The sequence below is a fragment of the Motacilla alba genome, chromosome 4 (assembly GCF_015832195.1).
Source record: "Motacilla alba alba isolate MOTALB_02 chromosome 4, Motacilla_alba_V1.0_pri, whole genome shotgun sequence".
Lineage (NCBI taxonomy): Eukaryota > Metazoa > Chordata > Aves > Passeriformes > Motacillidae > Motacilla > Motacilla alba.
Genome location: NC_052019.1, coordinates 31,790,791 through 31,815,355, shown reverse-complemented (window position 1 = coordinate 31,815,355; position 24,565 = coordinate 31,790,791). Strand labels below are relative to the sequence as shown.

At 42.6% G+C, this 24,565-nt stretch overlaps 1 protein-coding gene across 3 annotated transcripts in view; it reads right to left on the bottom strand.

The window, feature by feature from the left end:
• Positions 1-1,480: 1,480 nt before the first annotated feature.
• Positions 1,481-24,565, bottom strand: part of IRF2 (interferon regulatory factor 2) — a 38,227-nt gene continuing 15,142 nt past the window's right edge. For 2 of the 3 annotated variants that reach the window (XM_038134930.1, XM_038134931.1), the window contains exons 2-10: positions 22,743-22,872; positions 21,736-21,843; positions 16,803-16,902; positions 16,015-16,191; positions 13,985-14,031; positions 10,427-10,538; positions 7,414-7,578; positions 4,181-4,227; positions 1,481-2,827 (exon numbers count right to left, since the gene is read on the bottom strand). In XM_038134930.1, coding sequence (XP_037990858.1) covers positions 2,516-2,827; positions 4,181-4,227; positions 7,414-7,578; positions 10,427-10,538; positions 13,985-14,031; positions 16,015-16,191; positions 16,803-16,902; positions 21,736-21,822 — 1,047 coding nt within the window. In that variant the 5' untranslated portion in view covers positions 21,823-21,843; positions 22,743-22,872 and the 3' untranslated portion in view covers positions 1,481-2,515. The remainder of the gene's footprint in view (positions 2,828-4,180; positions 4,228-7,413; positions 7,579-10,426; positions 10,539-13,984; positions 14,032-16,014; positions 16,192-16,802; positions 16,903-21,735; positions 21,844-22,742; positions 22,873-24,565) is intronic. The other variant, XM_038134932.1, reaches the window with a different exon arrangement.

Below are 24,565 nucleotides of genomic sequence, written 5' to 3'. Positions count from 1 at the left end.
TGTCAGCTCTCACATGGAATGACCAGAGCTGAGATGTGACCTTGTAACTTTCTTCAGCTGTGTAAAACTTAACTCATGGGTTAAGCTGAGGGTGCCTGCCTTTCCCTGCTGCCTACTTCTAAGTTTCAGATAGGTGATGCTAAGAGCAGCAAATCCTTCTCCTGGCAAGTAGTAGCTCTTACTTTGCAAACAAGCATTTTTACACCCCAGGGCAGCGCTTGGGCAACCATCTTCTCACCCCAGTGACCAGCCAGGCTTACTGAAGGCGAGTCAGGCAGGACACACTGAAAAGACAGCTCAGCCCTCACTCTGCTCTGGCAGCCCTGTTGGGGGCCAGGTTCTATGTAGGCAGGTGAATCAGCCTTAGAAACTAAGAAACTGGAAAGGTAAATGCATCACCAAATGAAAGAGACAGAAACTAGGAAGTTAACATACATAATTTCAACCCTTGCAAGTTTTTAGATCTATTCCAAATACTGCTTAGGCATTCATCTTACTCCCAACTCTAACCAAAGCTCTAACCTTGTCTTCCCAGGCCACCAGGCAGTGGGTGACAAAATTACAAGTTTCATATGGACCTGTGAAGAAACTTGGTACTGTAGGATCAGGTTAAGAACACAGCAAAATTCTTCTGTTTACTTTCCCTTTCAATAGCCAGCTAGCAGATCTCCCTGTGACACAGCCATTGTTGTGCATGTTACTGCTCATCAGCCCAATACACTCTGCTCTCAGCTCATCCACCTGTCAGGCTGGTAGAGAATGGTAATCACATCTGAAGGGCACTCTGTCCATATATTTTATGTACCTGAATCAATCTGTGTCACACCCAACAGCTTAAAAAACTGCAAAAGGGTGAGTGCTCTCAACTTCTGTCCGTGCCAGCCCGCAGTGCACAGTGCATTGCAACGGGCACAGCCTGCCCACTGCCACAACCATGTGAGACATTGTGCACCCTTACTGAGAGACACTACAGCTTTCCAGGAATCACAACTTGCCATCATGCAGTAATGTTGAAAGCCCGGGACAATGCTAACTTGATTTCTGATTAATTCCATTAAATGGTTGAAACTGCAAAATGAGATTTTTCCAGACAAGGAAACTGCAAGCAAGCCACATGGGAATCTGTGAGGAACAGTGGAAGTATAGCTGAGCTTGCATTGGGTGGGGGATGGATTTTGACATGAACCCTTCCATGAGGTAACTTGTTCAAAGCACAGCCATGCAGTAACAGCTGAAGAGGTGCCCCAGCTCCCAACCTCTACATTTGAGGCCAAACTTGAATAAGTCACCTTTGAGTTCTAGTTGCTATTTCCACCTTGAGCTGCCTCAAGCACAGCACTTCCCATCCTGTTGCATGGGTGCTCCAGAAATTGTAAAGGCAGTTTATGCTAATTGCTCACTCTGAGAGGTCACATTCACCTATCAAACCCATGCCATCTGGGGCTTCTGAAAGATTAAAAATGAGAGACAAACAAGAGGATTATTAAAAATTTAACTATATACCATATTTATTATCAATCCACAGGATAATCTGATTGCTACATGAGCTCATAAAAGCTATTTCACCTTTACAAAATTAAAAAAAAATGTGCCACAAGGATGTCATAACTGCTGATAACCAAGGACTGAATCTTAAAATTATAAATTTTGCTGTAGAAAAGATTAAAAAAAATTATATTCACTTTAGAATTTTACTTTGAATAAAATATTCCCCTGTATAAAAAATAAAAAAGCTTGCTCTGGTTAGAATTAGAGTATTTTTCTTCTTTTTTAAATCTGGGAATTTGCATAATATCTCTGTAATAAGTATCTTTTCTTTTTTCTATTGTACCACGCGGCATTCAAGCATAGCAGATTAGAAACAAACATGATGAAAGCAGTCTCAGAACATTGGAAAACCACATGGAAAGTTTTAGTTTCCTTTCCCTTTCTCTATTCTTTAAAGACACTTTAGCAAGAACAGCCTTGAAGAAGAATACGGGTGGAGAGGGACCTTCAATGTGCCATTAAGTAGAGCAAGGTAATAAAAGGCCTTTTGTAAGTGCTTTCTTAATAAGGTGCAGAAGCAGACTGCAACTTTGCTAGTACTGCACTATGTACAATATTCACAATAGATTTTTCTTTATTTAAAAATATTCCAGCTAGTTCACATTTTCTCTCCCATTCTGAGGCTTTCAGTTCCATCACAGCCTTGACAGCAAGAAGCGCAGCAGCACCACTTCCCTTGTGGTCGGTTGGTCCTCTTATGAAACACTGGAACCTGTGAGTGGGCCAAAGTTCTTGGGTTCTTTTCCTATGTAGCAACCTTGGAAATATGGGTTCAGGTATACACACTGACTGCTGGAGTCCTGAGTTAAAAACACTCCGGCACCGGAGTCAGACACTGCAATGTTTTCTATTGCCAAGGCTTTACCTTAGGGTTTGTCTCGTGTGCGCCAAGGGATGAACCTCTCTTAGAGAAACGTAAAATACAAAACCAAACAAAACAAAGCTAAAAAACCACACTGTCAAAGGCTTAGCAGCTCTTGACTCTTGACTGAGTGATGTCTGATGTTTTCTTGATGACGCTGGCCCGTGTCTCGCGGTCTGGCTGGCTGCTGCTTGTGGAGGCTGTGGACACTACTTGTGGCAGAGGGATGTCTGGAAAAGGAGGCCAGGAGCTATTGTAAGGCAGTGGGCAGCTTTCTTCTTTGACGGTGACTTGGAGGTCAGGCTTGTTGGCTACAAAAGTTGCCATGCTGGGAAGCATATGAGAAGTGTTCCTCATCCCTAGATTGCTGAGATACTGTTTGCCTTCAATGTTTTTTTTCTGCCAATGAAGTCGTCCCTAGAAATGGGGGAAGAAAGAAAAGGAAGACTGTATAAGTGAACACAGCTTTGTGAAGTACTCCAAGTAACAAGATGAAGATAGAAATATCCACATATTACACAGGAATTATCCTGCCTCTAGGAGCCTGAGCCTCTAACCACTGGCTTAGGATGTCTCTCAGCCATTTCTCCTTTTCTGAAGTCATGTGCTTAAGTTTTCTTGGCTCTCCAGCACTCAAGAGGCACTATCTGCTCTTCTGAATGGAAAATAAAGGCCTTATTCCCAGGATGCCAGAGACAAAAATAGATACAGACATTTAGAACTCCAAATGGTAGTGTCTGCTCTGTTACCAGAGAGAGCATCTTTCAGCCAAGAGGCAGGCACAGAGACCCAACACTATCCAAGCTAGCAATACAGGTGAGGCTGCTGGAAAACCCCTGTCACTTGACAGTGCATCCCTCATCACAGGGAAGAAGTTCATCAAGGGAAGATGAGCATCCACTTGTTTGCCCACCGCAGGTGCTGCAATGGCATGTTCTGTTGAAGGAGGTCTGTGGTGTCACTACTGGCAGTCTACATATGGGCACCACCCCAGCCAAGGCACCAGGGACCAGGTGGGTTAGCTGTGTTCTTATACAACTGGTGGTCCTCCAAGAAGGAGGATTCAGAGAGCCTTTGGTGGGGGACAACAGGAGAGAGTTTTGCAAAAGGCCTTATGCAAAAATGCAGCTGGAGCACAGGGCATCCAAGAGCTCTCAATGAACTTCACTTGGCCTTTAAATACACATGGAGAGGTAGGTCTGGTACCTTGATGGCAGCCCCAAAATGAAAGGTGAGTGGTGTTTTTGTATATATAAATATTAGGTTATTTTCCCCACGGATTCCTTTCACCCAGCAATACCCAACTGACTGCTCAGGAAAGCTTTCTGCCCCACCTAGCTAAAACAGTCTAGCTTCATTTCAGTCATAAGTGTAAGCATTTCCTCCAGTTATATGAGTTCAGATGCCATTTAAGGAAAACTAAGTGAGCGAGCTTTCAACCAAGATAACATACTCACTACCCAGCAAGGTCAATGCATCATGTTAACATACTAGCTGGCACTGGTGATGGCACTGCAGAACATCTTGTTATGCAAACTAATCTTGTCATTTGGACAGATGAGAAGTTAGTTTGTAGAGATACTAATTCTGCGACAATCATCCAAATGTCTGTATCCCCTGAACCTTCCTGGTGTGCTTTTCTCCCCTAGCTATTACCAAAATGAATATTCCACTGGTAGACAGAGCTGCAATAGAGAAGGGGCAAAAATATCTCAGGGCATGGATCTTCAGACCTTGGTCCAAGCTGCTAAAAATCCAGAAAGCACTTACCTCTGCATTTTCTTCATCGCTTGGAACGCTGTCAGTTGTTTCACTTTCTGTCAAACAAAATAGAAACAAAAATGAAACTCATGCTGTTCTATCTATAGTAACAAATTCCAGCTCAGGAGGCCTGATGTATGTCCAACAAGTGGAAACAAACAGAGTCAAGTCAAACAACCAGAAAACAATGGAGAAGCATGGAGACCCTGCCACAGCAGGGCTAGACAGCTGCTGCCTTGAACAACGGGGGTAAATTCACATGGTTATCACAGTTAACATGTCTATATTCTGGAAAAGACAGCAATAGAGAGGGAAAAAGTAGATTTGTGCTTTCTGGGAAGAATCTCCAGCAAGCAGGGGATGTCCCCTCTCCCTTGCCCCTCTACAGCCACTCCAGGCCCTGCAACAGACAAAGTTCTGTCCAAATCTTTATCTCCTGGCAAAATCAGTAACAACTCCATCCTAGACGAGATAAATGTGGTTTTGTTTCATGAACTGTTATCTCAGCCTGCCACCTCAAGGGCTTTTGTCACTTCTGGGGCTTTATTACTGTTGATATACACTAGTACAGTTGGTATAGTTTTGCTTTTGCTACCCCTCCCCAGCCTTTCTCAACCCTTCACCCCTCACTTGAGCAAGTGGCAATACCACAGTCTCCAGCCCCATCACCTCTCCCCACTGCACACGGCCTCCCTCATCACTTGAGCCAGAGCACAGTTCCAGTGGAACAGCCATCCTCCTGCAGCTGCAGCCCTCCCTTGCAGAAGAGCCTGAAATCCAGGAACTTTTACTGTATTTTCAAGCCTACATGTGCCATGTCTCCCACTGTCTGAGGGTCAGGCTCCTGGCCCATGAGTTGTTGTGCCTCAGATACCTCCAAGACAGGGCAGAAACCCCTCTTTTTGGTCTGCAGTGATGGCTGCTGCCTTCAGCACAGCCACTGGTTCCCCAGACCAATCCAGTGGAGGCCTGGACTGCAAGTTTCCTTCAGCTTGTGGGGTTTTGAATCACTGTGTCCTGTTTCCTGGGAGGATAACACTAGGCATCTATCAGGATACCAACACTCCAACCCCCACAGCAGGGCTGCACAGACAGGGCTTATCCACAAGGAATCACACAATTCAGGGAATGATGTGATGAATTATCATAGCAGGCAAGAGAGCTCTGAAGCCCCAGTTTTCACTCTCAGCTCCGTGTTATGCATTTTAGTCCATGCAAACTGCTTTGCACAGCCCCTGCAACTCTGCCTTCCCAGAGACCAATCTCATGCTCTGCACTGGACATGAGTGCCAAGAGTGCATGGATCATGCCTCATGGACTGTGCCCTTGCACATCTTCAGAGAGACTGGCAGCACCTTGCCATCCTCTCAGGGCTTGGCTAAGCATTAGGTTTAGGCAGAAGGCTGCAAACCAATGGGCTGATCCACTGTTTCAGCCCCCAGGATCTAAACTGTACTCAAAGTCCTTTCACTCCAGCCCAGCTACTCCAGACTGCTGCTTCCTAAGCCAGCACCTCTCCTGCGCCAGAGTCTCCACCACAGCGTGCAGTAAGCAGAGGAGCAGTGCAGAACATTAAATCTAACTGCAATGCCCTGTGAAACTAATGCACTGCAGGGCTTCTCCTTCACTGACCGAGGCAGAGAAAGATGTGCCAATGTGACTAAGCTGCCTAATTAAGCCATACTGGGGGGAGGAGAGGAAAAATTAATTCACCAAGGTACTAAGACAGCGTAAGGGGATAGCAGAAGTACTTCAATTCGTTATGCAGGCTGGTTGCATTGACCTTAGGGCACGTAGGTCATGATTTGCTCGTCAAGGTGGTCACCAGACCACCCTTCTCTATCATTCCAGTCCAAGAAACCACCACTACTTCCAAACCAAGACAGTGACTTCTGTCTGCATTTCAAGAATTTATATCCTGTAGCTGAAGATAAAAGATTGCATCATTGTCATGTTTGCATAGATGGAAAAGTTTTCCAAGACGCATTTGTAAAGAGGAAAGATGTTTCAAAGGCCCTTGTCTCCCTTCTGCTAATAAATTCAAGCACTCTCCTATCTCCCTGCCTTATGCTTTGCAAAGGTCTTCTAAATGCTTTGGTCATTGCAGACTAAACACACTGGGAAGCATAATCGTTTATCAACATGCGTGAGACTAACAGTGGAGACAATCCAAAGGAACATCATACTATTCACTTGGGCTCAAAGATAAAAATTACTAAATACATACTTTATAAAAATGTGTCTGGAAGAAATTTCAGCCTAATAAATCAAAGGCAAAACCATGTGTAAAATAATAAAATGCATGGAGAACTATTCATACTTAAATTTGCCTTAAAAGGTGACATTTTTGTTTCTACCCAGTCTCCTAAGGCTTGTAAATTAGCACCATGTTAAAACAGAAAGGACAGGTTGGATCTGAAACTTTTTCTACTTTCAAATGTGGCTTTGTCCTGCTTCCTATGAAATAAGACTTATATGATTGTGGGAACTCCATATAGCATGTCCACACCTACATCTGTGTCTGTTCACCCCTAGAAACTTCTAAACACACTGTTAGACTTGGATAAGGGATAAATGAGTGCCAAAGACTTCCTAACAGTTATACGAAAATAAGGGGCCAGATGAAAAGGGAAACCATAACCACCCTGACAGGGAGTAGGGGGAAGCCTGTTATCTCATCCTCTTTTTAGGTATCAGAGAATCCAGATGGCAGGCAGACGTTGGAAGCCAGATGTCCACAGCTCTGCTGCTTGAAAGATCACTTGTTATCAGTCACTGCATGGCTCTTCTAGTCTGCAGCAAGACAGATCCACTCCCCCCAGGCCCTCAGCTCCATATCTGCATATATACCATTAGTGCAGCCCTTAGCACTGCACACTGTGCTAGACACTGAGTAAACATAGATCAAAAAAGACCTTTGATCTTTAGTAAGGCAGGTGGCATGTCATTTGTACCACTGAAAATCCCTCTTTCAAAGATCTCTGCATTATACCTAAAAAGTTCTTTCTCCATTACTCACAAGCTAAAACCTGCAGCTCACATTTCCAAACTCACATCTGTCAAGTTGTTTCCCAAGGAAAGGAGCAGGGGACTATGCATTTTTGAGTTTCATTAACAATTCAGAAGGCAGATGGGTACACACTTCTGAATCTTTGTTAGCTAGCCTGGAAAAGCCCTCTTTCCCCCAGTGTCTTCCCAACATTTCCAGATAAAGGACTGTAAAGAAACACCAAGTTGCTTACCTGCATAGGATGAGACAGGGGAGATCTGTAGAGGGTACAGCTGGCTCATGCTGAGAGGCTGTTCATCACTTTCTGTGGTCACCTCTACCACCTGACAAACATCAGGAGGGTTGGCAACTATCACCTGCTCCTCACTGCTGCCATCAAGGTGTGGCTGTCCTACAACTTAGGATTAGAAACAAAAAAAATGATTACTGATAACATCTCAACCCTGTTGAACCTCTAAGAGCCTGCTTGGTATCTGAGTCTTCAATAGTCTCAGCACTTTTTTCCATGCCCACCACCTGCTTTCAGGAGATATAAGTTTCAGTGAGAGTTCTAAAGGAAATCTGTGATCCTCAACAAGCAAGCTGTAAACCATCCCATGGTCTATGAATGCTCTAATGTAAACTTTACAACAGAAGACCAGAACCAGCATGCAAAAAACCTGGCCATGGGGTCAAGCAAAACACTGTGGGACTGATGTACATATGACATGAATCTGTGGAAAATTTCTGCTCCAGTTAGATGGCTATTGTCACTGACCCTTGCAATGCCATCGATGGTATGCAGAAAATAAAATTTGTACCTGCAGTCCCCATAGTCTGTGACAGAAAGCTACAGTTTGGTTAGTTATTTACAGAGGGGTTTCCTATTCCCCCAGGCACATGACATTTAATACCAAAAGAGCACATGAAATTTAATATCAAAGGAGTGTTACTTATTTCTACAAAGTGAAGCAACCATGGATGCTTTCCAAGTGTCCTGAAATGCTTTGCAGATATTATTTGTTCTACACTGCAACCTATGAAAAAGGTTGACAAACCAAGGTACCAAGAAGTTACTGAGCAAAGCAAAAGTATGGTAAAAGCCAGAATCTCACTCGTCTGAAGCTGCTTTACAGAATTTCCTGTCTTGTACAACTCCTCCTTTAATCCCAGCTGTATGAACACATGACAAATGCATTAATCCAGCACAGAACTGAAAGCCAACGAGTTAGATCAGAAGAATGCACAGGGATGGAGCCATCTCAGAGAATGGCTAACCTGAAACCATGGTTACCCAAGAGAAAGACTATAGATATTCTTTCACTGAACATAAAGCTTCACAAGGAACAAAAGGCTAAATTCTGTACAAACACAACGCCGTGTTGTTCAAACAGTCCATTCTTTTTCTTGACCCATGAGGGGAAAAACATGTAGGCAATGAAATACAACAGATCTTGCAATTTTTCAGTCAAGTAACCTGAATATACTAATTATTAAATTTGAAAAAGTCAAAAGATAGCATCTATTCCTGCATGAACTAAGATAAATAAACATGAATGCACATGTCTATACACACAATCCACTCCTGCATTCTATCTTTAGACAGGGCTTTTTGAAAAAGAAAAGTGACAGGTATTTTTCCCAGGGAAAAGCTGCATATTATTTTGCTTTGTGAAGTGCCAGGTAACCACTGGAAAATCTTCAAAACTTAGATGTGTATTTTAAGAAACAATGCCAGCATAAAGAAAATTACATACATACCAGATAGACTTTTTAAAAGCTGATCACTACAATTACTATAATTATGTTTCAGATATTTTGTTTCATCTTTATTTCACCTTTCCTGGTTCTGAAACATCCAGCTTTTATTAAGTGTGGTGAGAGTGGTGCAAGGGCACACACAGTTAATTTTTTATCTGGGAGAGACTAATATTGCACAACCCACTCAGGGAATGAGCAGGCCATCTGCACTGTTTTATCTCTTTCCTCAATACCTGACAAATTCTTACCCACCCTGAGAGATAAAATGCACAGCAAAAACTACTGCTCACTTGAGCAATATGCCACAGTTTCCAGTGACTGCATGTATGTCAGAAACTCTGCAGGTGCTCTTTGTCTTTCATCCACTCTGGCTGATTTCCTGTCTTTCTGCAGAACAATTCTATTTTACCTTTTCCTCCTTGTTTACATCAAAATCCTTCCTGCAATCCTAAATAACAGCTTCTTTCTCCAGTCTGGATAAGCAGCACACTTCACATCTCAATAATTAAACAACACTGGATGACAGTTTCCGACCTGATCCTCACTCAGTGAACAGGAAGCACTAATAGCACTGTGGTGCTACTCCTTCAAGCTGTAACAGCAGGAGCATGTTCTAATACTCTTACAAAGCAACAGCTGATTAAATGAGCTGCCATAAAGAGAGCAAAACTTCTCACAAACTCCTCAGCCACACAAGTACTTCAGGGGAATGACTATGCAAAGCCCTGTGACCTAAGAAATGGGGATCAAAAATAGTCACTGCACATGATTTCTGCCATCTCTCCAAGCAGAATACTAACATATTTGTCATATTTAAAAGTGGAATTCTAGACAAAATGGTATATGTGGGTCATATTATTAGGAGCTCTTGCTGCAATGACAACCTTAGCCAAAAAAGAGCTGTCAAAAGCCCAGTCCAATTATTCTACTGAGGACCAATTATTCACATGCTGAGATGACAGCTAATTTCTAATGTACTGGTTTCTAAATGCAGCCTTTGATGATCCTTTTCATTAGCTCAGTCATGTTAAGAACTATCTCTGCTACTGAGGTGTCAGTGAAATGTACCAAGTTTCTACATTTTGCCTGCTGGTTTGAATTCCCAAATAAAATGGTACTCTATACAAACCTCTGCTTTAAGCAATGGGAAACTGCCATCTGACTGCAGTTTAATTCCCACGTGACACTGGCTACAGTCTCTTCGTGGCTGAGGACTATCCTGTGGAATAAGTCCCCAGCATGAGAAGCCAGCATGAGAAGCCAGCTTACTCTCAAGGGAACCACCCCAGTGGCACAGTGCTGCTCACTGTCTCTGCAGGGTGGTGGGGCTGGCCTGCAACCACAATCTTGCATGGCCTAGGCTGCTGAGAAATGGGTCCACCTGACTGCAACCGAGGCATTCCCTGAAGTGCAAAATGCTGATGGAAAGATAAGTCTGCCAGACCAGAAGGGTTTTTGAAGTCACCTGTGTACTTAGTATGTAAAAAAAGCATAGGAGTACTTACCTACAAAGTTCACTGTACTGTCAACTTCATTTTTTATACTGGAGGACAGGAAATAGTCAGAAGTGACAGCATTTAGCCCATTCATCCCAAAAGATGATTCAACTGGCTCTTGCTAGAATGAAAACAGTACAGTTGGGTCAGGATTACTTTATTTAAGGAGATAGCTCATCTCTTTGTTCTGAGATGGTAATAAATCCCATCACTTCTGCCTGCCATATACCCTCTGCTCTCTGCAGGACACTGGCTTAGAACAAATATTTCTCTGAGGAGAAGCCCGAGACTAATTCATTTCCAAATCTTGTGCTTCGAAAGGAAAGCTATTTTTAATTTTCAGATTTAGAGTAAGCCTTCAGAGAGCAAGGAAGCAGTAAGCTATTTACTGCAAGAGATTAACATTTGAAACAAACAAGGAAGAAACATTGCTTTAAAACAGTACTCTATTTAATATTCATCCTCAGTCCCTTCCAAATATGCTCTATCTCTTTGCACTCTCTAAAAGGAAGTCTTAGTTTCTGTACAGCAATTACTAAATTCTAGCCTTAATTTTTCTCTACAGCAAGCCTGAAAGCAAACCGAAGTGTTTACACTAAATACAGCCTTTTAGATCACATCATAAACATTACCACAGGGCAACAGCATTTGGAAAACACCACCTGTTCTACACAGACTGAGCTTTCCACAAGATGCCTCTCTGTAAGCCTGATACACTCGAGTGGGAATCTAAAAAAATCCCTTCAGAGTAGACACCAAAAAATTAATTCCATTAACTCGGGATTTCTTTAAAAGGATTATTCTACACTTCCTCCCCACTATTGACACTCTCACAGGTTTATTGGTTACAATGTCTAAAGTCTTCTGTTCTTACTCTACCAGCCCTGGAAGGCTGCAAGCTGTCCCCTGCTTGCTGAGCCAGACACCCACGGAGAGATGCAGAGCTGTCCACACCGTGCTCATTTTCACTGCTCTAAAGCATTTCATGGAAGGCAGGCAAAGGTAAGCCTCAGGGCCTGCAGAGCCAGCCCATCCCAGTCCTGTTGAACTGTCATCTTTGGGACAAAATACTGGGGGCACTGTGATAGGTTTTTTCCAAAAGAATTGTCACCTCAACACAAGCACCTTCCCAGACACTAAAGCAAGGTGAACATGCACCCTGTTGCAACATTCCTGGCACATCAGAAGGGTGGAGAGTTAAGTGTTAATGGCAACTAGGTCTTTGATGAGATGCACCAGTTGTGCTGCTCTACAGGTCAAAGACTTGGAGAGCTTGAAGAGATAAAATTAGCTGCTATTGATCCATTGAGAGTCACAACTGCAGAGATAGGTTAGGGCTGCACACTGGAGCTCTGAGTATCTAGTGCTGTTTGCTTTAATTCACAGCAAACTCAGCAGCCCCCATGGAAACACCATGCATGCAGCACTTGCTCAACTTTACTGAGGCTTGATTACAGAGAAGTTTATTTAGTATGTATTAATATATTTAGTAGCCCCTTTTAGTAGCCCCTTTCAAGCTTCAGAAACAAATATGCATCTTAGAACACAGGTGATGGTGTCAGATCCACAGAGACTTGGATACTGGCACAGTTGGTGTTAAATCACCTAAATTTTCAGTGTTCAGATGTCTAGCCTCAGCTAAATGCATTGAGAAAGCTGTCACTAGGATGTTAAAAATAGCTCTCAATGTGGAACTGAATGGTATGAAGGATACATCTAGGATAAGGTAGAAATTAAGCCTCAGTTCAGTCCTTTGTTTCAAAAGAGACTGGTTTTATCTGGGCTGCTCTGACATTTCCGTTTCCTTCCCATTATTGAAAATTCATTTTAAAAGAATTTAATGAATTGTAATGACAGACTCTGCCCAGTGTTAGGAGACCTACCTGTGGGGTGGGAGATTCACTTGCCCCTTTGCTAAGGTGGAGCAGGGATTTGGTAAGGTCCAAGACTCTCACGTGCACAGGGACAAGCAGCGACTGCCCTGAGCACCATGCTCAAGCTCAGCTCACCAGCAATTGCTGTGGGTGCCCACAAGGTCCAGCAGTGGCAACAATGGGAAGCTCACTGCAAGGCTCTTGCTATGCTGAAGTGCTTTGCAGACCTGTGCTCAGATTCTCAGCTTCTCCCTATGCTGCTATCACCCCACTGCAGTTACCAGGCAAATTGTGGAGTAGCCTCCCACTGGGCTCCTCTAAAAGACACTTTTCAGGGTAACTGTAAGGCATTCAATTCAAAACATGCAACTTGGATCCCAGGAATTCTCATCACCAAGCAAAGCAATTACAAGAAGCTTTCACGCTCGGAAATGTGCATTTGCTTTAATTCACCTACTACCCTTCTTCACTACTACCGCCTTCAACATTCAACAGTCAGCCTAAGAGTGGCTGAGAATGGGAAAAGCACCTCTTCAAATCCAGGCCAGCCACTGCACACATCTGTCAGGATGGGGGAACAGACAAGAATACCACCTGGCCCCAGCTCAGAGCACAAGAACTAGCAGGAGGTATCACTGGTGGGTAGGTGTACGTGCTGGCACACTGCTCTGCTCCGACCAAAGCAGTTTTACTGTCTCCCTCTGAACATCAGCTACCATCAGAGTCGCTTGATAACAAGCACACGTGGCTGTATGAGCCACACAGGATAGTTACAAAGTGGCTCTTCTAAGACAATTTAAAAGTCATGGCGTTCTGACATGTAACTGCACAAGTCACAACTGCTGCAGCAGCACCTGCTTTCCAAACCCTTGCAGTGGAGGACTTTGTCCTGGTTCACCTGGCCCAGAGAATCTCCTGGCCAGAGCCTGCAGAGCCTGAACCCAGGCATGGGTGGCACAGCCCTTCACAGGTGAGCAGCAGGGGACCAAGCTGCCCTTGCACTGCTACACACAGCCCAAGGACACCAACTTTACTGAAAGCTGAGAGTCTGAAATCTCTGAGATTTGCTTTTTTGTTAAAAGAATTGAAGGTGGACTAGCTCCTGCTGGTGTGTAATACTGACCACCTTGCAGAGGCCCTTGGCAGAGGTGTGAAAGCTAGGAAACACCATGCCTCACAGGGACAGCAGACATCAGTCTGGGCCCATGCTCTGAACAAGCAGAAATCTCAGGCTGCAACTGAAGAGCTTTACAGCTGAGGCCTTCTAACTGACAAAACATGAGCACAAGGTGCAGCTCTGACCCTTGCCTAAATGAAAGTGCATTTCCAGTGCTTTACACACAGAAATTAATTGCTCCAAAAGGTAGCTCTATTGTTCAGAAGCATTCCTTCCCTAATGACTGTATTTCTCCTTACAGAGACAAACAAATGGCAAATGTATTGCTGAGACTGCCAGTTTTCCAACCTCCAGGCATTGTAACACAAGGGCTGTGTCCATTGATGACGTAAGTCACGGCTTTAACAGCCTTCACATTTCAAAAAAACAACCCCAAACATCCCGGGTAACTGTAGTTACTTAACTAAACCACAAACATTCGCAAGTACCCACCACAATATACTGTTGGGGCTGTTAAGAATATTTGCAACAGATTGTATTCACAAGCTCTTGCACTATTAAACAGATACTTCTTACCTTAATTTGTTTGAATTTGTCATCCTTCTCAGATTTCGTCTTTTTTCCTGCAACAACAAAAGGAAGATTTTGTTAAGTCCTGCGTGCCATGAGTTATCCTTCACACTTTCTGTATTCACCAACAAATAGCCCCAAAATGAGCCTCAAAATGGCAGGACTTCCTCGTTAAGGGAGAACACATTTTGCTTAATTTTACCCTTCCCTTAAGGCCTGGGCAGCAAAAAATTCACCTGGAATGCTCTGGCGTTGTGTTTCTTTTTTAAAAGGCTACAAAAGAGAACCACTATGAGACCAAGGAAAGCAACCGAAGTCAAAAAATCAAAGTGAAAATATGGAAGAATGACAAATTAAAAAACAAGACCTGTTTAAAAAAAAGAAAGGGGATAAAAACTTTCTTAAAGGAAGAAAAATCAAAATACATGCCTCATCACATTTCTGACGCTTTCTCTGTAACTACAAGAAAAGGGAGATTGTTAATTTATTTAATGTGAAAAAAGATCACAATAAACTTCAACCAATATTTTTGTAAACAGTTGCAACCTGGTAGGGAAATACATATTACAATTAATGCAAAAGTGGTTTATGCAATCACGATGGGCTTGGGAATCCTGAAAACCATACTGCATGTGACCCTCCCAAAATGTCATGCACCTTGGCAGACCCCAGTGCTGCTGCTCCAGCTCTGAACTGATGTAGAAGCTCAGACTTGCTGGTGCAAGCTCAGCTCTGCCCCAGTGTCAGCACAGACGTGTTCCAGGAGCTTTTCCCATCTCTACTACGTGATACCACAGAAAATCAGAAACGTTTGCAGCCAGATTCTTTTGCTCCCACATGTTTAGCCACATGACACAAAAAAAGGGCATGTGAAAATATATACGAGGCCCAAACTATATCAGAGCTTTACAGTAACTGGACTTTCTGCAGAAGCTTCTCCTGCTACAGCCCCTGTTCCCAGAATCTCAGCTTTAAAGATGAACCTTTGTAGCTCCTACAGGAATCTACTGCCAAGAGACATGTTATGGTCCAGGGAAATGTGTATAAACATAGAAAATACACTATTGACAAGAGACTGGAAACAGTTTCAAAATAAATGTTCTACCTTTTGCACATTGATCTTCCTTTCACAGTATGACTCTGCCCCAAAAATGCCATGGTTCATCATTTCCAGTCACGCTGACCTTAAACTGAAAATCTGCCCCTCACTTCTCAATCTAAGAAAGTAGCAAACTGTAGCTACAGGTGAACTGAATTGGATTTTAGAGGAACGCTGTGTGTTTGGTTTGCAGGTTATCTTTTCATCCAAAATTCTAGACAACACAGGATACCAGAGGACTAAGGAAACCATTGTTCTACTGCATAAACCAGTAAGGAAGCCATATGAAAGCTAATGAGCCCTAAATAAAGCAATGTTTCTACTTTGAAAGAAACCAAATACCCATGAGATTGACCTGGTGGTTAGGTCTTCTCCTGGCAGGCAGGAGATTTAATTCCTAAATTTGGGGATTCAGACGCTTTCCCATTTCACCGTTATTGTGCTCTGTGGGTTGGTTTTTCATGGTCTTTGTAACTAACAATTTGGTTTCATGGTTTAGTGTTCTGAGTGAGTGTACTGCTCTCACTCAGCTCAAGACAGAGACAGTTTAATTGTACCCTTGCTTGAAAAAAGATACCAAAATGTCTGCCACCATATTCTGAATGACCCCTACTGAGTTAAATATGTTGAGCTCTAATACCCCCTAATCATATTCCTTGACTGAAGGAGACCCTGGACTAAATTCTGAACACAACTCCATCAGCTTTAACAGACAAATATCAACAGCTTGGGGGTATCACATCTCATTGATCCTCTCTTCTGAATGCACCCCATTTTTCATACAGCTGCTCCTAAGTTCCAGTCATTTCCCAGCCAGCCAGGGCACCAAGTGCAGCTTGCTTTGGTAGCTTGTTGCATACTGAGCTACCTGCAGTAGGTGTTTTTCTCAACACAATGCCCTCAACAGCATTTCATGTTGACAAGCTCTCCCCTGTACCTTTTTTGGAAGGTCTTTCAGACAAGGGCAGCATCCGGTACACCCTGAAGGCATTGTTTCCTTTCTTTATACTTTTGTCCTTCACTTCTTCTATGTCAGGCAGAGAGTTCATAGCGCAACGGAAGTTTGCCTTCCATGTCTTTGGATCAGGTTTATCTACTCCTGACTGGTATTTTCCTGAGCAAGAAAAGAAAAGTTAGGCACATACGACATGTGATTGAAGATTCGAGGCAAATTAATAATAGCGTAGGTTAGCTTCAAGGTATCAGCCTTTGGTTCCCATGACAAGCATTCTAACAATAGCTGAGGTTGCAAGAGTGTGCTGTGATCTCATTCTCATGCACATTTCTGGAACAGATGATGAACGGTTTGTGCTCAAGAAAGACCCAGGGCACTGCAGATCTGATGTGACTCCATAACAACATGGAAAAGCTTGCACAGCATTTACCTTTATTATGTCTGGCTCAAATCCATAGAAAGGCATAAAAAGCCTAAGGGCCTATGTCTACAGAGTGCTGACTGTGCTCTACTCCTGACAGTTTTGAACCAAATTGCTAACATTTAAATCAATTAAGTTTTACTGTGTTCCTCAATGCAAATGAGTTATGGCACTTCAATTAAGCTAGAGAGTATCATAGGCCTTGAAAAAACACTTAGCATCCCACAAATCTGGAAAGTTAAGTTCGCTACTCTGTGTTAGTAAAAGCAAAGACAGGAAAGAAGAAAAATGTAACTTTAAAAGGGAAAACAATGTGAAAATCTGTCCTGCAAAAAGAGAGTTCCAATACCTGTGTGAATTGCCCAGTTTCTAAATAAGGGAGCATCTTTTTCAACATCCCAACCATGTCTTGCGGCATGCATCCAGGGAATCTGAAAAATCTTCTTCTCCTGGAAGGGAAAACAAACAGGAAATGCCAACACCGATAGACTTGAGGGATTTTCTGATGATTTTAAGTCACTAATTTATAAGCACAGTTTCAGCATCTCCAAGTGTTTTGCTCCCTTCTAGCCCAGTGTCACTACCACTGAAATCAGCAGGGAAGTATCCACTGGCATCACCACAGCAGAACACAGTCCAAGTGTATGAAATGCTCAGAAGCCACTTCACAGCAGATGATCCTGGCAGCTTTCCGAGCTGACGCATGGAAAAAACATGCAGCACTACATATTTCTAAGCTTTCATACACAGGGTAGTTTTGTCAGCACAGACACTTTTATGATTAGCAAAAATATATCTGAAACAAAACAACCATAGGAACAGAGCAAAATCAAGGGATTTAGAATTCAGCAAATAAATACTTGCAAATTTGTATGCCAAGCAAAAGAATATATCAGCAGTAGACATCTTTCCAGTGAGGATAAAAAAACCAGACACACTCATGTGAAGAAGTGCATTGAAGATACCTAAACACATTTTAGTTCAGAAACTTTAAAACAAAGAAAAGTGCACTTAAAGAAATGCAAAGGAAGGTTTTTTAAAAATCTGGTTTTTTAACACACAGCTAAATCAGGGCATGCCTTACATGGTGTCAGTATAAACTGATTCCCCAAGGGATCATGGAAGATCCCTGGCAACTATTAAAGATGATAGTTTTAGGATGTAGCTCCAGCTCTGGGGGCCCAGTGACTTTCAGAGCTTGAATAACATGTTTCCTACACTCCTTCCACAAGCACTTAGCACAGAGGATACTGGGCCAGAAGGATGCTGGATCAGATGTGCTTTTATGTCATACAACATGGTAATGAATTCCTTTGTCCTGACCTAGAGGGCTGCTTCAGAACTCTTCATGCAGCTTTCTGCAAAGCCATACAAACCGAGCTTGGTCCACAACACTTGTTTTTTCCTCCCCAGTTGGGAAGAATAATTATCTGGCCTCACATGCAGACATCTGTCACTGCAGGTTCACATCCAATTATCAGTCTATGAAGAGAAAAGTACTTCCAGGGCAAAATGCACCCTCCTCCTGCAGCAGCCACCTGAGCTATGCTGCCTGAATTTCACCCTAAAAGAGCCTATTTCTCTCTACTGACTACATACAACTCTAGACAGGCAGCTCTCATTTAAATGACTGCATTGTAGATATCTGGCTGGGTGAGATGAATCCTTCACCCTTTCCCCTTCCCCCAGCAACCACTTTTCTTTCCTGACTGTCTGGTTAATATTTCACTCATGCCAAGGCTACGTTTATTTCCCTTCCTTCCATGTGATCTTCTCTTCTTCTGAGCCTGCATTTTGTCCTTCAATTTATCTTTAATCCTTTCTGTCATACTTGCTTGTTCAGAATTGCTCTCTTCCCTTCTTGCTTGGCTTCATCTTTAATTTGGTGCAAGCAATTATTTAATGCGTTCCTCATTCCCCTCAAGACCTCACACTCAATATTCCTCTTAATGTAGTTACATCACTTCTGTCATGTGTCTTTTGCCTCTTTACTCTTCCCTCTACATATAAGTGAATCATCAACAGAGATACTTCTTTCACCAACTCAAAGCAGTCAAAAGAAAGCTTCAAGGCCACTATTTGTGGTCCACAACACTACTGTATTCATCAGACCTAGAATAAGCTTCCCTGCCTTTACTCTTTCATGGACTATAATAAGCATGGGAAAAAAAACCCCATCACTTCAGCAGAAAACAGTTTCTATCAACAAGAACTTCAAGAATAGACCAGATTAAAATAGACCATATGATAATTCAAAACCTAGCAGACTGAACAAGACTCCAGACATAGCATCCTGTCATCATCAACTGTAGTCACTGCTTCAAAAGAAGCTGCAAGGACACTCAACAGCAGTCTGAGTGGTCATTACAGTGCTTCTGTTCATTACAGAAAGTTCTTCCCAATCCCAGATGTCTTGAAGCACAGGAATTATATGAAATTGTAACACAAATAACAAAATCACAGAAGCTATGTGTATAACAATTTTGTAATACATATATAAGTTTGCACTCCTGTACAGAAACTACAGATTTTCTCATCAACTACAAAATATTTAATCTTCCCTGAAATCCTGCAAAGACAGCTGATTACATCAATACCATGTAGTTGAGTACTCTGCTCTAGTTTACCTGGGTACTTTCTATTTAAATAATACTTCTTTATTTCACACATTATCAAACATTACCTATATTCTTCTTTAGCCAGTGCTGCCTAATAATGACCCTTAACATGTCATCAATGCTTTCTCTCAGACTTGGAAAACCATGTGCTGACTGATCCAGCATCCCATCACAGGACTTTTGAGTAGGAGTCTTGTGTTTCTGCTAAAAAATTAGCCTCACCTAAAGTCAAAAGCACAACCCACAAACATTTTGCTCTGTAACAGGAATTGCTACCAAACTCCTGTGGGAATGTCAAAAGGGAAAAGCTGTGACATCCTTAGAAACAGGCATGAAAAGGAAAGTAGATCAAACCTCAGCTGGTTACAGCAGCATGGTGCTACTCATGCCAAGGTTGCGGTTTCAGTCCCTGCTTGGGCCATTCACTTAAGAGTTAGACTTGGTGATCCTCGTGAGTCCCTTCCAACTCAGAATATTCTGTGATCTGTGATCACTGGGAACTCTGGCACTGCAAAATGCTTGGAGGAAGCGCTTGAGTATGAGACCATGTATTAGCTACAAAGCCATAGGACAAATCTTAAACAGCAGCACCCATCTCCAAGGTAACACTCCCAAGCATCCATCAAAGCAGTAGGTTGTCTCTCTGTTACAGCTCGGAATGTTTCCTTTTCCAGATCCATGAGGAACACTGACCACTCCCTCTCCTCACATCCCCTCTGCTGAACGATGTTGTTCATTAACACCTCCCAGTTTTGTCTCTCCGGGAAGGCACAGAAATTCCCTTCCTCCTTCATGCCACTCAGAAGGATAATGTTTTCACCAAAGAGCTCCACAACTCTTTATGCTTTAAGCCCTATAATGAGGGGTTTGTTCTGGAGGTATAATGATGAACTGACAGTAGGGGAAAGTATTATGTGTCACCTGTACTTGATTTGTCACTTCTAAGTGAAAGAGATTTAATTCTTTCTTCAGTTTGGAAAAAGTCCCCAAGAACAGATAGCCAATGACAACACAGAATGGTAATAATTTCTTTCATATTTAAACCTTATTTCCTTAAAAGCTGTTTTATCAAGAGATAAATAATCATTCTCTTGATAATCTGACACACCTTCTTATCTAAACCATGACCTATCCTTTACCAAACTCTGATTAAAATACTACAGCCTATGAAGTTAATTCTGTGGATATAGAACAGGCTGTGATACACATGACACTTCATTGATTCCATGCATGGCTTTGTTTATGGTCAGGATTTACAGTAAAAATAGAAATATTTTTGGTTTAATGATCCATTGTTGGAATGAATGTGCAAACGTTTTTACACAGAAATGCTCATGAGTGCAATTTTCTTGTTGAGCATAACAAAGGCAATCCAGGCTGATGCCAAATCAGAGGGCAGAAGTGGGGAATCAGAGTTTAATAAACCTCAAGGCAGATAAATTATTTCAGGAGTAGGCAGGAACACCCAGCAAAGGACAGCAGACATAGACTGTCAGTAGGAAACTTAACACCAAAATAGAGATATTCAAGGAGAAGGACCCGAACATGGGACTCAAATTACAAAGACAACAGTAAAAACCGGTCTCCTCTTCAGCTGTGACCCCATTATGCAAGAACAAGGACCTACTCAAATTCACAGAGCAGCTCACTAGGGAATGGACAAAGCAATATTTATTTACCCAGCCACAGCATGATGCAGGAAGTTACTGAGAAACAAGGTTCATAGATGAAATTAAAAGTGCTCCTGATAATATCATAGTCATGAGCATTTCTAGTTTTGAAAGATGAAAGAAAAGGTACTAATTTCACTTGTCATTCTTCAACTTTAAAAATGAGCACCTGAGTACTACTATACTACTGCTATAGGGAGGATACCAGACTATTTGTCTTAGTGACTTAACCAGACAGGCAGTTCCTATGTTTCTGCCCCTGATTTTGTGCATTTCCACCCATTCTGATAATAAAGCAGCCTCTGTAGCAAAAACAGCTTCATGCTTTTCAGTGTGATGAATTACTCTCCTGCATAGTGCAGAAAGCATGAAACATTTCCACAATTCATTACTATTCAAAGTCTAAAATACACTCCTAGATTTTATTCAACCAATCAAAATCAATTCAAATTGGGCACTGCCATTTTTGAGCTCACGATTGCACTCTCAAAGTGTCTTGAGCACTTAGTAAGAGCTCAGGACCAAGGATACTAGGTTTGAGTCTGGCATGGGAAAAGTCACCCTATTTTCTCCCGAGTTGAGAAGTGTCAGAGAAGTCACACAAGTCTGAAACAGCAGATTGTTGCTTCAACTCAGTCTAACACAGAACATAGTCTTCCTCCTCAGGAGAGTCTTTTGAACACATCCCTCTGATTCTACTTGCTGAACAATGTGTTCCCAGGTTAAAAATAAAGTCCAAGCAGAGTCTCCAGAAACACTTCAACAATTAAGAGTTGGAAAATGCTTTTAAATGAGCCACAAATCCACCAGGCCAAAGCAGGTCGCTTCAGATCTGGAAGGTGAGACCGGAGGAACAGGTTCAGCGGGAAGCATTCAGCTTTGCCCTTCCTCCCCGTCACCCCTTTGAAAACCAGGAATGAGCTGATTTACCTAGGCAGACCTCAGCCACTGCTATCAAGTTCCCCTTCAGCACATGCATGCACACCCCCCTTACCTTGTTTAGCCATTTCAGCCCTGGTATTCTGTTAGAGTTGATTTGTTCTTCCAGCCAGGGCCGCATCCGCATCCTTTCGACAGGCATTGTCACCCACCTGGGAAGGAGCTGCAGGGAACAAGGGACAAGGTTACTTGTTTGCCAGGCAGAACTCCCAGGCAGCTCCTCCACCTCTGCACAGTACACTTATTAAAGCTTTGCAGGCACTGAATGATGGTAAATATAAACATTATTTTAGATCTGCGTGTGAGCCTCCCCTAAAAGCAACTGAGAAAAACTCTTCTTTATGGCAGAAAATATTCTTCTGGTACACTTGTATTAGGAAAACCTTCATCTGAAGATGACATAGGATTTCAGCAAAAGTTTGTCTGCTGATACAGGTGGGATACCAGAAGTCACAAAGAAAAACACACTCTTGGAGACACCTCTTTTCAGTCCACATACCTACATTTGCAGAAGACCTTATTTTGCCAAGAAAAAAATATGTAACGAAAAAATAACACATGCAGGAGGCATCAATGATGCTTCTGCTAATGAAAGGGCTTTCAAATGGCAGTTTCAGTCCCATGAACTTGACTAGAATTAATATAAATACATTTTACATCACAGCAGTTTAGCAGACCACTTTGATTCTGGTTGACCCCCTCCCTCCAGCTTCCTCTGGTCAATCCACTCACTGATTTTTTAGCTGCTATTTTACATTTCAGTGCTGTTCAGCTATGAAGTGCTTCACACACCCCTCAACTACACTATGCCGCCTTTTATTATCCAGTTAAGACTCAAACTGACTTCTTTTTCTCTCTCTCTCTCTCACACATGCACACATGACCTCAATGCCACTTCCCTGTTTAGAGCTGTAAATTATTGACATAAGAGTCCAAAGTCTTGAACCTCAGGCAGAAAATTTTAAAAACATTAACCAACTGGCACTAGATGCAGATTAAAGCACCACATTAAATTCCTGTTAAGCACCCTGGAACCCATCATTTCCACATTCAAATACTTGCATTTAGGCTGCTGCTTCTCCTTTCCCCCTCTGCACCGGGCTCAGCTCCTTCCTCTCTCTTTTGCTCTTCACATCTGTGTTCTCTGCATCATTCTTAATTTCTCTGCTCCACTATTCTTGTCACCTTTGATCTTAAAAATAAAAAAAGAGAAAGAAAAAATTGAAAGCACACAGCAATGGCACAAATGTAAATGGGTTTGTTCTTGCTTCCTATGGGAGTACAGGCATGGGACAGACTAACAATTAGGCAGTACCAAGCCCACACCCAAAACAAGAGGAAGAAAAACGTTCAAAGTTTCCTCTCATTGCTCTGAGGACATGCATTTCCTTGAAACTAATAAGGAATTAAAATCTGAATGTAACAATAAGGTCCTTTGATGTGTTCAGAGAATTTACCAGCAGCCGTGCTCACACTAATCTCTTAGCGAACACATTAGTATTTTGTTTACTACGGTGTGGAGCTGGTCACTTGTGCTTCAGCTGCAGCCTCTTGCAGTAAACTACAAATTTCTAAAATAGCTCAGAAAACGGCTGCAACTGCTCAGCTCCCTTTCAGGTTCACTTCAGATATGAAAAAACAGCCAACCCCAGGAATCCAACAGCAGACAAGCCCTTGTGCATATCCCTTCTCTGTGTAAGAGGGAAGCTGTTTTCTGGGCAAGATGTAGGTTCAAGTTTTTTAGCCCCCAGGTTGGTGGCAAACAGCCGGCCATGCCGCTGCACCCCCCTCCCCTTGGAACCAACAATCCTCATGCAGGTTGCAGAATGTGTACAGGAGATAACTACCATCTTCCCCTAGTACAGTTTGAGTCAAAGCTGAAAAATGCAAATGGCAATGTACTAAAAACATGAGTAAATTTTTATTTGTCTGAGAAGGAAGAAACAATTATCTACAACAGATGCATTTCTTTGTAAGGTATCTTTGAGTATGCATGCACTTTGAGACATTTCCTGGAAACACTGTGCATTAGGTTCAACACTCAATATGAGTGTTCCCATTTAGCAGTCGGACTCATCTTGTCTTCTGGGTAATGAGCCCCCAAGACAAATTTCAAGCCCATCTGAATGAACAACTTAGACAGAAGGCAAAAAAGTCATCTTGAAAGCAGCAGCAATGAATCCCACTTGGGACAGGCAACATGGAAGAAACAGAAGCTGCCTTTGTACAAAAGCAATACATCTCAGGAAACGAGAAAGCTGCCAACAGTCACTACTACAAGGAAGACAGTCTTGCCCAAAATGGCAGAGTTGAGCTAACCTGTCTTTTCCCTCCCACATCCCTGGGGGCTTCCCCAGCTGCTCCCCTGTAGATGTTGCTGAGAGGTGCTCATCTCCTTTTTGGCATCCTGGGATTCCTCTGGAATTAGCAACTGCAGCTGTCAGCACACACCTTCCCATCCATCACCCACACCAAGACAAATTAATCCAAGGTAATCAGGAGAGAAGTTTGGTTTGTGAGAAGAGAGGAGTGGCTCTCAAGACCTGTTCATCTGAAAGTAAATTCAAACCCAGGTAAAAATAATCCTACAATGATGTTCAGTTGGAGGGAACAGTGGGAATCTTCTGGAGTTATGTCCTTCACAAAGGAGCAAGCACAGCCATGCTTCTGCTCATCAAAACACAACCCCTACCCCATGCTCTTTTTAGAGCACATGCTGCTGAAAATAAAGCTGTATGTCTTCAGAAGACATTCCCACACCTGTCTGCCTCAGGACAGCAATGACCACAATGGTGCTAAAATGTAGCAGGGTTTTTGTCAGTTGCATGTTGACAACATTCTTTTGATGAAAATACCAAGTCAACTCTACTGAGTAATTGCCTGTG